The 13,610-nt window shown below is 33.0% G+C and overlaps 1 protein-coding gene across 11 annotated transcripts in view; it reads right to left on the minus strand.

The window, feature by feature from the left end:
- The window catches only part of PARD3 (par-3 family cell polarity regulator), a 756,723-nt gene that overhangs the window by 262,055 nt on the left and 481,058 nt on the right, over positions 1-13,610 (minus strand). For 9 of the 11 annotated variants that reach the window (XM_044677682.1, XM_044677681.1, XM_044677678.1 and 6 more), the window contains 2 exons: positions 12,755-12,905; positions 1,228-1,417 (listed from right to left, as the gene is read on the minus strand). In XM_044677682.1, coding sequence (XP_044533617.1) covers positions 1,228-1,417; positions 12,755-12,905 — 341 coding nt within the window. Of the gene's footprint in view, positions 1-1,227; positions 1,418-11,216; positions 11,222-12,750; positions 12,906-13,610 lie in introns of all 11 variants that reach the window. The other 2 variants (XM_044677679.1, XM_044677677.1) reach the window with 1 other exon arrangement.

Here is a 13,610-nt window from a genome sequence, read left to right on the forward strand (position 1 = left end):
CTATTATCATTCAGTCTTGAGTGTGGTTTGATTTGAAAATTCTCATATTTTCTACTGGAGAACTTCATTTGTGTCCTTTCCCCACCCCCATTCCTTAAAGCTACAGATGGACTTCTCAAAGACCAAATAACAGGAAAAAAAATTTATTCCAAGAACAGCTGCAGCATCAACAGAGAAACATGTAGAGGGAGACAAATGTACCTTCTAAGCTCATGAAAATAATGTTCAGAACTAGTAACATCAATTCCTTAGGAATCAAGTTTGGATTATTAACACAAAGTAGAGGGGAGAAAGATGAAGGAGAGAGACAACTAGGAGAAAGAGAGGGAAAGGGAAAGAAAAGGAGAGTTAGAAAGAGAGATTTTTTTTTTCCCTAAAGGAAATGGCAGATTGGAACAAATAAAAGGAGTGATGCTACAACCATTTAAATAGGATTTTGCTGATGCACTCCTAAAAGACCCTAGAGACAGGGCAATGAGAACATTCTACTCTAATACTTCATACTGTTGGTGTTAATTATCACTACATCCTAAGGAGGGGGGTCCCTCGAAGGGACCTTTTATTTTGCTTATTGATGTATATAATTACTAGACTTGCAAATTAGTGTACAATTCCACATTCAAACACTACATATCTGCTCAATAACATCAAGCACTATTTTCGTTTCACAGACAAAAGAAAACAAATTAATAAAACACTGCCCAAAGAATCAATGGATTTAGCATAAACAATAAACATAAAGAGTAGAATCACAACCTACAAAGGAAATTTTAGTAAGAAAATCTGTTCTCTGAAGCTTAAGCATCAGGATTATTAATTTTATCCATAATGCCTTCATACTTTTATTCAAAAAATCTTGAGAGTCAAGGCAGGGGAGGGGAAGAGGCTTATGTGGCTAAATTACATTTTAAAATGCTTAATGAAATTACCAAAGCTGCATATGATAGTTAGTACTTAACAGCCATTGGCAAACCATAAAAACAAATGAATTTTCCCCTTAAATTGTTTAGAATGCCCGTTGAAAGGCTAATAAAAATCAATAAGTTTACATGAAAAGTTTCTTTTATTAAAAGGGTGATAATTAAGGGTGTGAAAATAGTGAAGGCTGAATACTGCTCTTAAAAAAAATTCTGTGATTAAATATGCACTGTGATCAACCATTTAAAAAGTACAAGAAAATGTAATTGCAATTAGCCATTGTTTTCAAGCCTGGAACTGTGATCTTACCAGTCTGCTGAATCACTAATTGTGGCTTTAGCCCATGCTCCAGCATCTGTTGTTGCAAATCCCACATCATCATGGGAGCTGGAGGATGATTGGTCTGAGAGATGAGGAGGGAGTACTGGCAGTCTGTCATCTTCTATGATAACAGTGTCATCTTGGGGCATGTTCACTGTTGGGGACAGCTGGTATTTACCTGAACAATGAAAAAAAGAATGATAAAGAATAGATATAGACCAGAATATCATAAGGTGGTTTTCTTTTTTAAAAATTTAAGTATCAAAGTTGCCAAGCATCTAATCAGCCTGATAGAACATAAAATTTAAAATATGGTTAAGTCTTCACATACATCTTTTTTATAGAAGAAGAAAAATAACCACCACTGGATACACAAGAAAATAGATTCTTGTCATCATATAGTAAAAACTTAACCCCTTCGAATGAATTTATTTAGCAAGCATAATGATTTGTAGTTAAAATAATATATCAGAAATATTTTGCAACTTTTTCATAGGTCATCAAAATTATGAGACTAGGAAATTTTCATTAAGTAGCAGTCATGAGAGACATAAATTCTTGAAAATGCTTATCTGTCTCTCAGAAATCTTTCTTTAATAGAAATTTTTAAAATGCAAAAATGTAATTTAGCTAATAGGAACATCACCAAACAATAAATTTAAAAGCATTAATATTTCTACTAATTCTATGAGTTTCTCTTTTAAAAATGCAAAATGAGGAAATATGATCATGAGGGAAGGATTTGTTTTTGGTTTTTATTTTTTTTCCCTAAAGTTGCTATGTGGCTTTTTAGTTCTATTTCTGTTACTAATTACTTCATGTTGTCTCAAGGCTTCAGTTTCCTCTTCTGGAAAATGGTCAATTCATAAGTTAGGTCACTTCCTCACATGATCTCATGTTTTCCCATTTGTGCTTAGATATTAGGTTTTGAATTATACCTGGAATTTGGGGAAGACCTGTGTGGGAGTCACATGCGATGGACCTACCACTGGTAATATTGCGTACCCCTTCTATCTTGAAACATGTCCTTTTGCTAAGAGATTTGCAAATATTACAGAACTATGTCTTGGATTAATCAAAAGATTTATTTTGCTAAAAAAGTATATTTCAATATTGAATTTTTAAAATCTATTATTTATTTGTTACTTCAATATTTTGAGTTTTATTTCAATGTAGATACTTTTCTTCAAATACTTAAATCCAACCTTCTCTAAACTTATAATTAGACGGCTTATTTTTGATTTGCTAAGAAAATGTGCCACCCAAAATATCATTAGAAGAGAGTGACCTGGAAGGTGAGAGTACCTGAAACTAAAAAAATTTGAGTTTAATAAAGAGAAGACTAAAAAAGAAAATGACAGTTATCTTCAAGATTTAAAATACTGTTCCATGGAAAAGGCATTATACTTGCTTGTTGAACCCTTCGGGGCACAACTTGGACTAGAGAATAAAAGTTAGATGGAGGCAGATTTCAGATTAATATAAGGAAAAGCTTCTTGACAATTCCCAAAGCAGAAGGAGTAGTTGCTAAAAGTTGTTTGAGTTCTACATCACTCAAGTGTTCTCAAAAGGAGGTTGGATGGCCAACAGTGTTAGTTAAAGAATTCACATTTCTAACATATGTTGAATTTGATAGCTATTTTAAGCATTAGGTTTCTATGACAAACATGTCTACTAAGAAGAACTCTAAGAAATAAAGGTATTGCAATGCCCCAAAGAAATGTGGCATTACTAATGTGGCAACAACAAATTCTATATCACTAAAAATCTCATGTAACAAGGTATTTCTAGATATAAATTATTTACGTGTTACTTAAAATGAAGGAAGGGAATAGGAAGCTGGGCTTCCTTTCTGATTCCCTTCCATGAAAATTATATCCTACCATTTTCCTATCCTTTGGATTCCCCATACTATTATACTCCCTCACACATCCCAAGCACTTCAGTTCCTTAAATCAACCATATTAAAAATCTACCACTCATGTACTTTGGAGAAAAAGGAGAGGCAATGGTTGGGGTGGGAAGCATTAGGCTCAGAGTGATATAAAGTCAAAGTCTTGAGGGAAGAATCTATCTCTATGCTCAGGTCAAAGAATTCAGGAATCACTAGTGTTGCTCCCAGTCTCAGCTAACTTTAAAAGTAATAGACTGCATGTGTACTTGAAGTCAAGCATGTTGGGAAAGGAAAGGAAAAGGCGAGTGGAGAATGAAAATTATGGGGCAACTTCAATTCAATTTGCCAAAGAACAAGAAAAAGAAACTAGCAAATTATTGTGCTCAATGTTTGGGAAAAATACTACTAGTGATTCATGGGAAAAATTGGATTCATTACAGCAAGAAGTATCTAAAAAGAATAATTATATGATGTTGCAGATTTCATTGTATGAAGTAACATTTAAGGTTGAATATGGCTTCATGGATCTTTTCCTACGTGAACCTAAGAGTTAACAGTCTTGTAGGTTTTATGTTTGGAAATGAGTACATTAATAGTCTAAACATTAACCTTTCCATCAAAGAAATTATAGCTGGGTAAAGAATGGCCTGTTAACACAAATGACAGGCATTCTGACAGTGATGAGTTGTTTGCCAAGTAGTACCCTATTCTTGGAATAATTTTCACTTTTAAAAAAAAAAGTTATGCCTTGAGAAGAACTAGAATGTTGTCTTTAAATTGACTCAAATTATCTTAACTAATTGGCATTTTGGCTCAGAGTCCAAGGGCAAGAATAAGAAAGAATAATAGTTTAAACAAGAGAATTAGAAATAGGAAAGGATTCATAATATTAATATCTGACACTTATACAGCTTTTTAATTTTTGCAAAATACTTGGCACAGGCAGCTAAGTGGTAGAGTGGATAAAGCACTGAATCTAGAGTCAGGAGGATCTGACTTCAAATCCAGCCTTAGACACTTGCTACCTCTCTGACCCTTAGGAAATCACAACTTCTGTCTGCTTCAGTTATTTCATCTGTAAAATGGATATAATAGTAGTACCTATCTCCCAGGATTGTTGGGAGGTTGAAACCAGAAAACATTTATAAAATCTTTTGCACACTTTAAGGTATTATTTAATATTAGATGTCGTTGCTGCTGTTAATAATTATTATGGGATTTGAATCTCAAAATAACCCTGTGAGGTAGAATTAAATCTAATCCTAATTCTACAGAGAAACTATTTTTAGAAAGCTAATTCATTTCTATTATTATTTAAATGTCTGTTCAGATTAATTTACAGTTCTGAAATTCTTTGCTTTGTAAAAATCTAAGTAAGAATAGTTGTTGTTTTTTGAGTTTATTCTGTCCCTAAGATGAACAGACAAGTGTCTGCCCTAAAATTATCTATATATTTCATGAATAACTTCTTTTCCTCTGAAAAATGTATACCAATTCAAATTATTCTCATCTTTGTCTAGCATGTCATCTGAACAATAATCTCTGAGTGGCATTCCAAATCCACTTTTCTGGGGCAAAGTATTAGAACAGTTTTAAAGTACAAACAAAACCTAATGTACGAAGCTTCACTTTGATAAAAACCAAGATATTCCTTTATATCATATTCATGTATTCACCAACGTTTATTAAGTTCCTACTGTGTTCAATGCACGAGGTGACCTTACTTTTGCAGTTCATGAATTGATGCAGAGTAAATAAGCCGAATCAGGAGAACACTGTACACAGTTAACAGCAATTCTGTGGAATTATAAACTATGAAAGACTTGGTTACACTTGGCAATACAATGATTCAGAACAACTCTGAAGGACTTATAACAGGAAATACTATCCATCTACAGAGGAAGAACTACTGGCATCTGAAAGCAGATCAATATATATTATTTTTGGCTTTGGTTTATTTGTGTTTTTATTTGGGGAGCATTGGCTTTACGAGTATTCTCTTGCAACAATGAACAATATGGAAACATGTTATGCCTGATGATACATGTAAAACACAGACAAATTGCTTACCATCTCCAAGAGGAGAGAAGGAAAGGAGGGAGACAATTTGAACTTTATGACTTAAAGAAACATATGTAGAAATTTATGATTTCATGTAATTGGGAAAATAAAATTAAAAAAAAAAAAGAATGAGCATTGACTATCAGTGCTGAGGATGATGAAATAAATACCTTCGAGTGGTACCAAGTTATATTGACTAACAGGGAGAAAAAAACATGCTGAGATTTCAGTATACGTTTTCCAGGAAAATTATAGATGAAATCAGAAAAATCAATCTCTCACCCCTTCTTTTCTTTTGAATATTAATAATTCACATTTATAAGCTCAAACTGATACATACACACAGTGTGACCATAATCAAGTCACTGAATATTGAAATGTCCCAGGCTACAAATCCCTTTGGGCCCCATATGGACTTAGACAACCACAAATTAACATTTTCTACATTGTACTTTTTTTTTTTAATTTTTCAATTTCCTTTTAAATTGGCCGGGACCACATTAGGCTATAAGCATGACACCTGAGTTAGGGACAACACAAAAAATGTTAATCTATACTCGTATATTAATTTCCCCACTTCTGAGTCCTATGTACCAATGAAATATTTTTTAAATCCAGTCCCTATCCATTCATAAATTATGTTGAAAGGCTAATAAAATATTTTCTCCCAGTTAACCTGGGAGTATTACTGTCCAGATTTTATGAATAGGGAAACTCCAGTGTTCAGAGTTAAGGTACTTGTTACTGATCACAAAGCAAATAAATGTCAAAACGAGGGTACTGAACTCAGTTCTGATTCCAAGATGAGAGCAATGTCACTATGCAATAAAAACCTTAGCCTGTTAATATGTTACATATGATCATTCCAGCCAGTTCCAACAGGAATGGGAGAAAAAAATCTCTAATCTTCTGTTCTGAAAATAAGTACAGAACAAGGGCTTGGAAAGACAGTAAGAAGGTTCTTTGGAAATAAAAATATCTATCTACAGAAAGGAATGTTTATATCTCTCAAAGAACTTGAATGCTTAAATATTTTTTGTGCTGAGGGCTCCATTGAAGAATAGGTAATTGGCTCCTCTATAAGACTAATAGTAGATTATAGGCAGATATTTCTCAATAGACACCATTAAAGTACTTCTTAGATACTATATTGAAGCATAAAGGTGACCCTTTAAGACTATAACAGTAACATCAATTTTTGTGCTTAATTCTACAGAAGCATCAAGCAAACTAATTCTAATCCATCATCTATATGATATCCACTTCACATATCTGAAGAAGCAAACACATCCCCATCACTTCTTCAAACTAGACAACTAATTCTTTCAACTAATCCTTACAAAGCATGTAATCCTTATATGTAATAAACATTACAAATTGATATTATCCAACCTCAACTGAGCCCTCATTGTAGCAAGGCAGTCATTTTACTGCTTCCTGATTCCCTCTTACTTTAACATAAATATCTCTTTCTTTACTGAGAATACTGAAGTCACTGGATGCAAGCGTCTCCATTTTCTTCATCTTAAAACCAGTTTGCACTTTTTACTTCTTTCTTATTTCCTGAGCATTTGATCCTAATTTCTCCCACCTTCTCCATTAGATCACATCTCTTCAGCTTGCTTTCAAATATTCAACATTTTCCGGTTAACTGCCTTCAAACATGCCAAAATTGCATTTATCCTTAAAAAAAAAAAAACTTCACTAGAAGTTTTCACTCAAGCTATTGTTCTATCTTCCTCCTCTCTTTCTTAACCAAACTCCTGGAACAACTATCTGAATTCATTGTCTCCGTTTCTCATTTCACTCATTTCTGGAACTCAGTTAAATCTGGATTTTTACTTCAATATTCAATAGTACCTATTCTTAACAAAATCATCAGTGATCTCTGAAATGACAGGTATTATGGGCTTTACTCAATATTAATCATTCTCAGTTTATCAGCTGCATTTGACACTGATGACTATCCTCTTCCCTTGAATACTTTCTCACTTCTTAGAATTTGTGACACTATTCTCTTCTGGTTCACTTAGTACCTGTCTGACCACTACTATTCAGTCACCTTTGCTAATTCATTATCCACATCAGGATCTGCAGCTCTGAGTGTTCTCCAAGGTTCTGTCCCAGAGTTTCTTTTCCTCTTTCTCTATTCCAAAGATTCTTAACTTTTCCCCAAGGACACTGAACTTCTCTGTCTGTGTCTGTGTCTGTGTCTAAATACTTAAAAAATGCATAGTATTAAAATGAAAGCAATTATAAACAGTTTATCTAATCATCTATTTTTATTAAAGCTTCACAGGAACTAGATTACCATGTTCTATGCTACTTCTTGGAAACATCATTAAAATTAGATCCCAAGGGTTTAACAATGATCTCTAAGCAGATGACACAATAAATCTATTCACAATGTACCCTATCAACAATAGTCTATTGAACATTTCATATTCAATGTCCTCAAGACATTTAAATACAATACATTGAAAACAGAACTCATTATCTTTCTTCCTAAATCAATTCCTCTTTAAAAAAAAAAAAACTTCACTATTTCTGTCAAAGGCATTACCCTTTTTCCAGGTTCCCACTTTTACAATCTTAACATTATCTCAGGTTCCTCAGCTTATTTTCATAAAATTGTACTAGCCTTCTAATTATAGTTGCTGTCTCAAGTCAGTGTCTCTGTCTCTCTCTCTCTGTTTCTCTCTCTCTCTGTCTCTCATTTTTCATAAGGGAAGATATAGTTATATAATTATGTGATCCTTCTACTCAGACAAGTCCAGTGGCTTCCTTTTTACCCTTTTTTTGTAAGATCAAATATAATCTGCTTTATTTAGACCCAAACAATCTAGATACAATCTAATATTTGAACTACGTTGAAAATTATTCTCCCTCTCACACCATATGAAACAATCAAAAACTCTTTCTTTCTTCATATACAGGTCATTCTATCTCCTTCCTATCCCTATTGCATTCCTTACTCTTGGAATACTCTATTGAATTCTGGTTCAAAGAGATCTTCTCTTCCTTTGAGAGGCAATAAAAGTGTCATCTCCTAGACAAAACCTTTCCCATTTCTTCCAAATTATATCACATTTATGTAAATACTTGGTCTATATTGAATTTATTCACTTTATATTTATTTAACATGTAAAACTACATATATGTACAAATATACATACAGAAATTTTTTTCCTCTTCGAAAATATAACTGTTATAAGTAGAGATTGTTTCCTTCTTTGTATTTCTATCCTTGGTGTTTTATGAATAGAAGATACATAAGATATGTTTGATATTCATTGAATGATTAATGTAATGGTTTCACCTCATCATCCTGGTTCATCTGACTGCTGAAATAGAGGGTTTTTTTCAGTACTTTTTATAACAACAGATTTAAGCAAACAAGTGCTAGCACACACACACACACACACACAAAAGAAAAAGCAATACAGTTAAAGTAAAATTATGGGAAAATATAAATTTGTGAATTTATGAAGTATTTTTTAAGTTAAATTTTGCTATAGGAATGAAATCTATCAGTAGTTGCCTTAGGTGCTTTTTAAATGATGAATAATGTCTCACAAAACTATTAATCATCACAAACCACACAGATTTTTAGATTATAGTTTACCAATTTCATTTGGAGTACAAGTGAAATAAAGAATTACAAAATTATGTTCTCCTAAATGTTTATTCACTGTAAATAATTTACATAGAAAACAATATTGTACATAATAAAAGCTGAGCTAAAATGTAACATCTCTTAAGTTGTCTTTGATTTTTAATCACATCTCAAAAAACAAATAAGAACATAAATCTCCTTTTATATTTCCATCATTTACCATATGAAACTATATAGAAGAAAATTACTTTTCAAATTCACCATAATTATGTATTTATAGTTACTAACAAAATGAATTATTAATTGAACAGTACAAATTATTTTTTGTGTTGAACAGAAAGTCATTTTTGAAATAAATAAGTTACCAAAATTCCAGCATTCTATAGCTTACTGGACCTCAGAGAATTGTTGTTAGTATAAACTGCTCTAATCATCCAAAACTTGATTTATGGTTCATGCAATTAAAGCACCTGTTGTTTACTAATGCTTGGATGCATCAAACATAAAACTTTCTTCTTTCTTATTTTTCTGGCTAACAACTTAGCTTACATTTGTATCCATTTTAGAAGAGATCAACACTGTGTTAGCAATTATTAACCTAAAGAGAGATGGATAGAGCTACTTACTTCTCCTACATTTAGGATATGATTGGAATGCTAATTATGACTTTCCTTGAGAAAACTTGTGGAAATATCCCTGGACTAAGAAGCCAAGATTCTGTATTTGGATCTTGATTTTGTTACTTATTCTAGGGTCAACCTGAGATAATGAGGTCACTTGGCTTCTCTGGCCCTGGGCTTCCTTATCTATGAAATAAAGGATTATATTAAGTGACCTCTCTAAAGTCCATTAAAGTTCTAGATGCTATATAGTTCTTTGGCTAGGATACTAAACAACATTTAAGAAAGCTATGGAAGTGGTTCTAAAAATATATACAAGTTGGATGGAATCATAAAAATTGGAAAAGGTTATAGAGATCCACTTTCCCATCCAGACACTTTTAGATATTATTTACTAAACAAGAAGAGTAGTCTTGTCTTCCTAGGCAGCTTTGGCAATAAGAAGGATCAGTATTAATAATAAACATGATTTGCCTCAAGAATTGACCAAATTTTTTCTATATCTAAATTAGAAGAGATTGGGTAAGTTAACTAATTCTTTGGTCCTCAACTAAAAAATGAAGGTAAAGGGCTAACTGATTTCTAAAGTCATTTCCAGTTGTATAACCCTAATCTGGTGTTCTCTAATTCTTCTCATAGTTACATATTTGTTTATGGATTCATTTGAAAAACTGGTTGTTTGTATATAGAGGCACAATCTTTTTTTGAGAAATTTTAGGTTACTATCAAATGACAAGCCATGGAAAATGTTCAATTAAAAAAGATTTCCCATTTCTCTCTTAAACTGATTAAACTTGTGATAAGAGTCAATTAAATTTTAAATGTAATGCAATTGAGATATGGCCACAAAAAAAATAGCACCACTGCAGGACAGAACCATTGTCCAAGTAAAATCTAGCTGTCGAATAACTTCCAAGAGTTCCATTCAACCAACAAGTAATTATGAAATACCTGGTATGGAACAGAGACTGTGTCTGGCACTTGGGATAATTTGCAATGAATGAAACAATCCTTAGTAAGAAACAAAAAGTAATGCCTCTGTCTAGGGAGGAGGTATATTTAAAAATTCTATTCAGACACTGGCTTTCTTTGTTTTCATAGTTTCGTGATTTATAATTCCTGCTTGTATATTATATTATAAAATAAAAGTATTATTCTACTCTAATGTTTCCAATAGAGGTTATGGTAAGCACTGTGCATTTGAATGGCAAAGGTATCATAAAGCATTTGACACAGCATAGGCATTGACAAAAGACTGAAATAACTCCAAGTTTCCAACAAAAAGGTAATAAAAAGGTATAAACATGATAAAGCAAAGTATGCTTCTAATCTTCAATCTAATCTCTTTAAAAACTGGCCTTAGAAAATATCAAAACTTCTTAATGCCAGTTTTGCTGAATATGAAAACACAAACATTTCTTCAACCTAGGAGAAAAGGGGGGGGGAGGGGATTTTACTGTCAACTTTTTTAAAGAAACAATGGGTAGCATACATTATTACACAGTACAAATATAGGTAGGAGGACTTTTGCCATAGGACATATCTGAATTTTTAGAAAAGTTCATTACAGACATGAGAGTCAGGGATAGGAACATTAAGTACTGGACAAAATGAGAAAGGACCGATGAAGCCACAACTGATAAAGTCTGGGCAATAGTCCAAGAGAAAAGGAAGGAAACCCCAAACCCTATGTACAGCATTGCAAAATGCCACTAGAAGAATAAATTGGGTTTTATTTTTCGCCTTCCTCTGAAGCATCAGGGATTGGAAGCAGGATGCAGGTTACCGGAACTGATGGACCAATGGCCTGATCCAGTATGGCAAATCCTATGTTCCTATAATAAAGGGGAAATTACAGTATATCACTTTGTATACACAGACACACAGACATTCTCTCTCTCTCTCTCTCTCTCTCTCTCTCTCTCTCTCTCTCTCTCTCTCTCTTTCTCTCTCTCTCTCTCTTTCAGGGGCAGATCTTCCTTCAAAAGAAAATAGTTTTAACATGAACAATTTTTAACAACATAATTAACATCAATATCAAGTTAGTATAAAAAATCCAATAATAGTGAAAGGACACAAAACTATTAAAATTTTTTTAACCTCATTGTACGGCACCATTTCAAAAGGCAAAAGAAGAAACTATTTGTCAAGGAACAACAGAGATAGAGAACGAAATTATATTTGTTATGAGATAAGAAAATAGGGATTTGGGAGCCTCAGATGCTAAAAGGTTTCCTAAGGGAAATCCATGCTAAAAGGCAGTATAATTATTTGTGTCCATGTCCTATCTCTCTTTGTAAGACTGTAAGCTCCTAGAGAGCAAGGACTAAAATGTATTCATTTCCATATGCCCCCAAGAGGGCCTTTGGACATGGTAGGCACTAAATAAGTGTCTACAGAATAAATGAAATTTATCCTTGTTTTCACCAAATTCCATCAAAAACCCTCAAATTCTATATGCATGAACTGAAAGAGTTGAGCTTAAAAGCTATTCTTTAGATTAGAGTTTGCAAAACATTCCAGCCATAAAAGTGGTTTATATCAGGTACTATTTTAATCAAACAGCTTCATGTGTTTTAAATCTGAAAACTCTCACAAGCTAATCCCATGATGAGCAACTCAGTAAATCCAACCACTCTGATGGCAAGGCAAGTCTTTATTAACTGGATCTGTTAGTGAGAAACTGAATTGCTGCAGAGGAAGTGCTAATAACCTCATTACCCACTGGGGGCCATACAGACAGTATGGTGCTGAATCCAAACAAAGGATGCAGAAAATTAGGTGTACAATTTGAAAACTAGTGTCATGAAGGAAAAAATATATAAATACAATGAAATAGAAAAACATCCCGTTAAGCACAAACCTGATGACAATTACTATTAAACTATATTGTCCCTCTTTAGATAAAGCTTTAAAATGTTCCAATACAACTTATCAGTCCTTCCTGGCATTGTCTGCTGAATTTTTATTTTGAACAATGCTTCTTTAGCCATTCCAAACCTATTAAGAACACTTCAGTTGCTGGAAAATATTTTAAAATCATCCCATCATTTTTCCTCACCTAGTTGGGGATTTAAAACTCACTTAACAAAATCAATTTATTGATTTGCTTTCTTCACATTAGCTTTTCTTAAATGCTTACAGGGAAGCTCAATTTTCAATCATAGTTAGAAAGGTGGGCATTACTTAAAAAAACAGCAGCTATGTCTCTCCTGTTACACATGTGTCTTCTGAGTTTTCTATTAATAAACCTTTAGGGAACAAAAATAAAGATGAAAGGGCAAAAAACTAAATTGTGGTAAATAAGAGTTTTCTATGACTCACCCATTATTCTACTGAGTGCAGCATTTCTTGTGGGAGATTCATCAAGACTCTCAATCCCACTGTAGAGCGAGTGGGAAATTCTTCTTTCCCTGTCATCCAGCACAGTTTCAATAGGCAGCTCTGGCCCAGAGGGGCTCCCAGGTGACTTCACCTACAAAGAAAGAGAAGAGAATTAAAGATCCATTTATCAGCATTCGGGTAGGGGAGAACCACAACAACTGGTCCAAGGCTTGTACATGGCTGGTTACCAAATGAACTAGAATTTGTCACTCTGGACCACTATAATTTGGAATGATAGCTCTGTTTAACAACCAGCTGTATGCCACTTAATATTATCGAACTTGTGAAGTCCTGTCAGATTTCAGCACTGGTAGAAGAAGTATATATGAACATACATATGTGAATCTATATACATAGCTTTAATTTTATATTTTAATATAAATTTTATTATAAATTTCATATTTAAATATAAATAGTTATTAAATTATTTTGTTTGCATTTATAATGTTAAATTATTAAAATTTTATATTTAAATATCAATATTTATTATAAAAATGATAAGGTTTATTTTCATCTTGTATTGAAGCTTATTAAATTAGTTCAGATTTCTTGAAGAGATTGTCTGGGAGGCAACCAATTAGGTAGTTCAATGGATAGAAAGCCTGGTCAAGGGATAGGAGATCCTAGGTTCAGATTTGGACTTAGATACTTCCTAACCGTGGCATCTTGGACAAGTGGCTTAACCCTAATTGCCTAGCACTTGCCTCTCTTCTGCCTTAGAACCAATACATAATATTGATTAAAAGGTGGAAAGTAAAGATATGAGAGAGAGAGAGAGAGAGAGAGAGAGAGAGAG

The sequence above is a fragment of the Gracilinanus agilis genome, chromosome 5 (assembly GCF_016433145.1).
Source record: "Gracilinanus agilis isolate LMUSP501 chromosome 5, AgileGrace, whole genome shotgun sequence".
Taxonomy (NCBI): Eukaryota; Metazoa; Chordata; class Mammalia; order Didelphimorphia; family Didelphidae; genus Gracilinanus; species Gracilinanus agilis.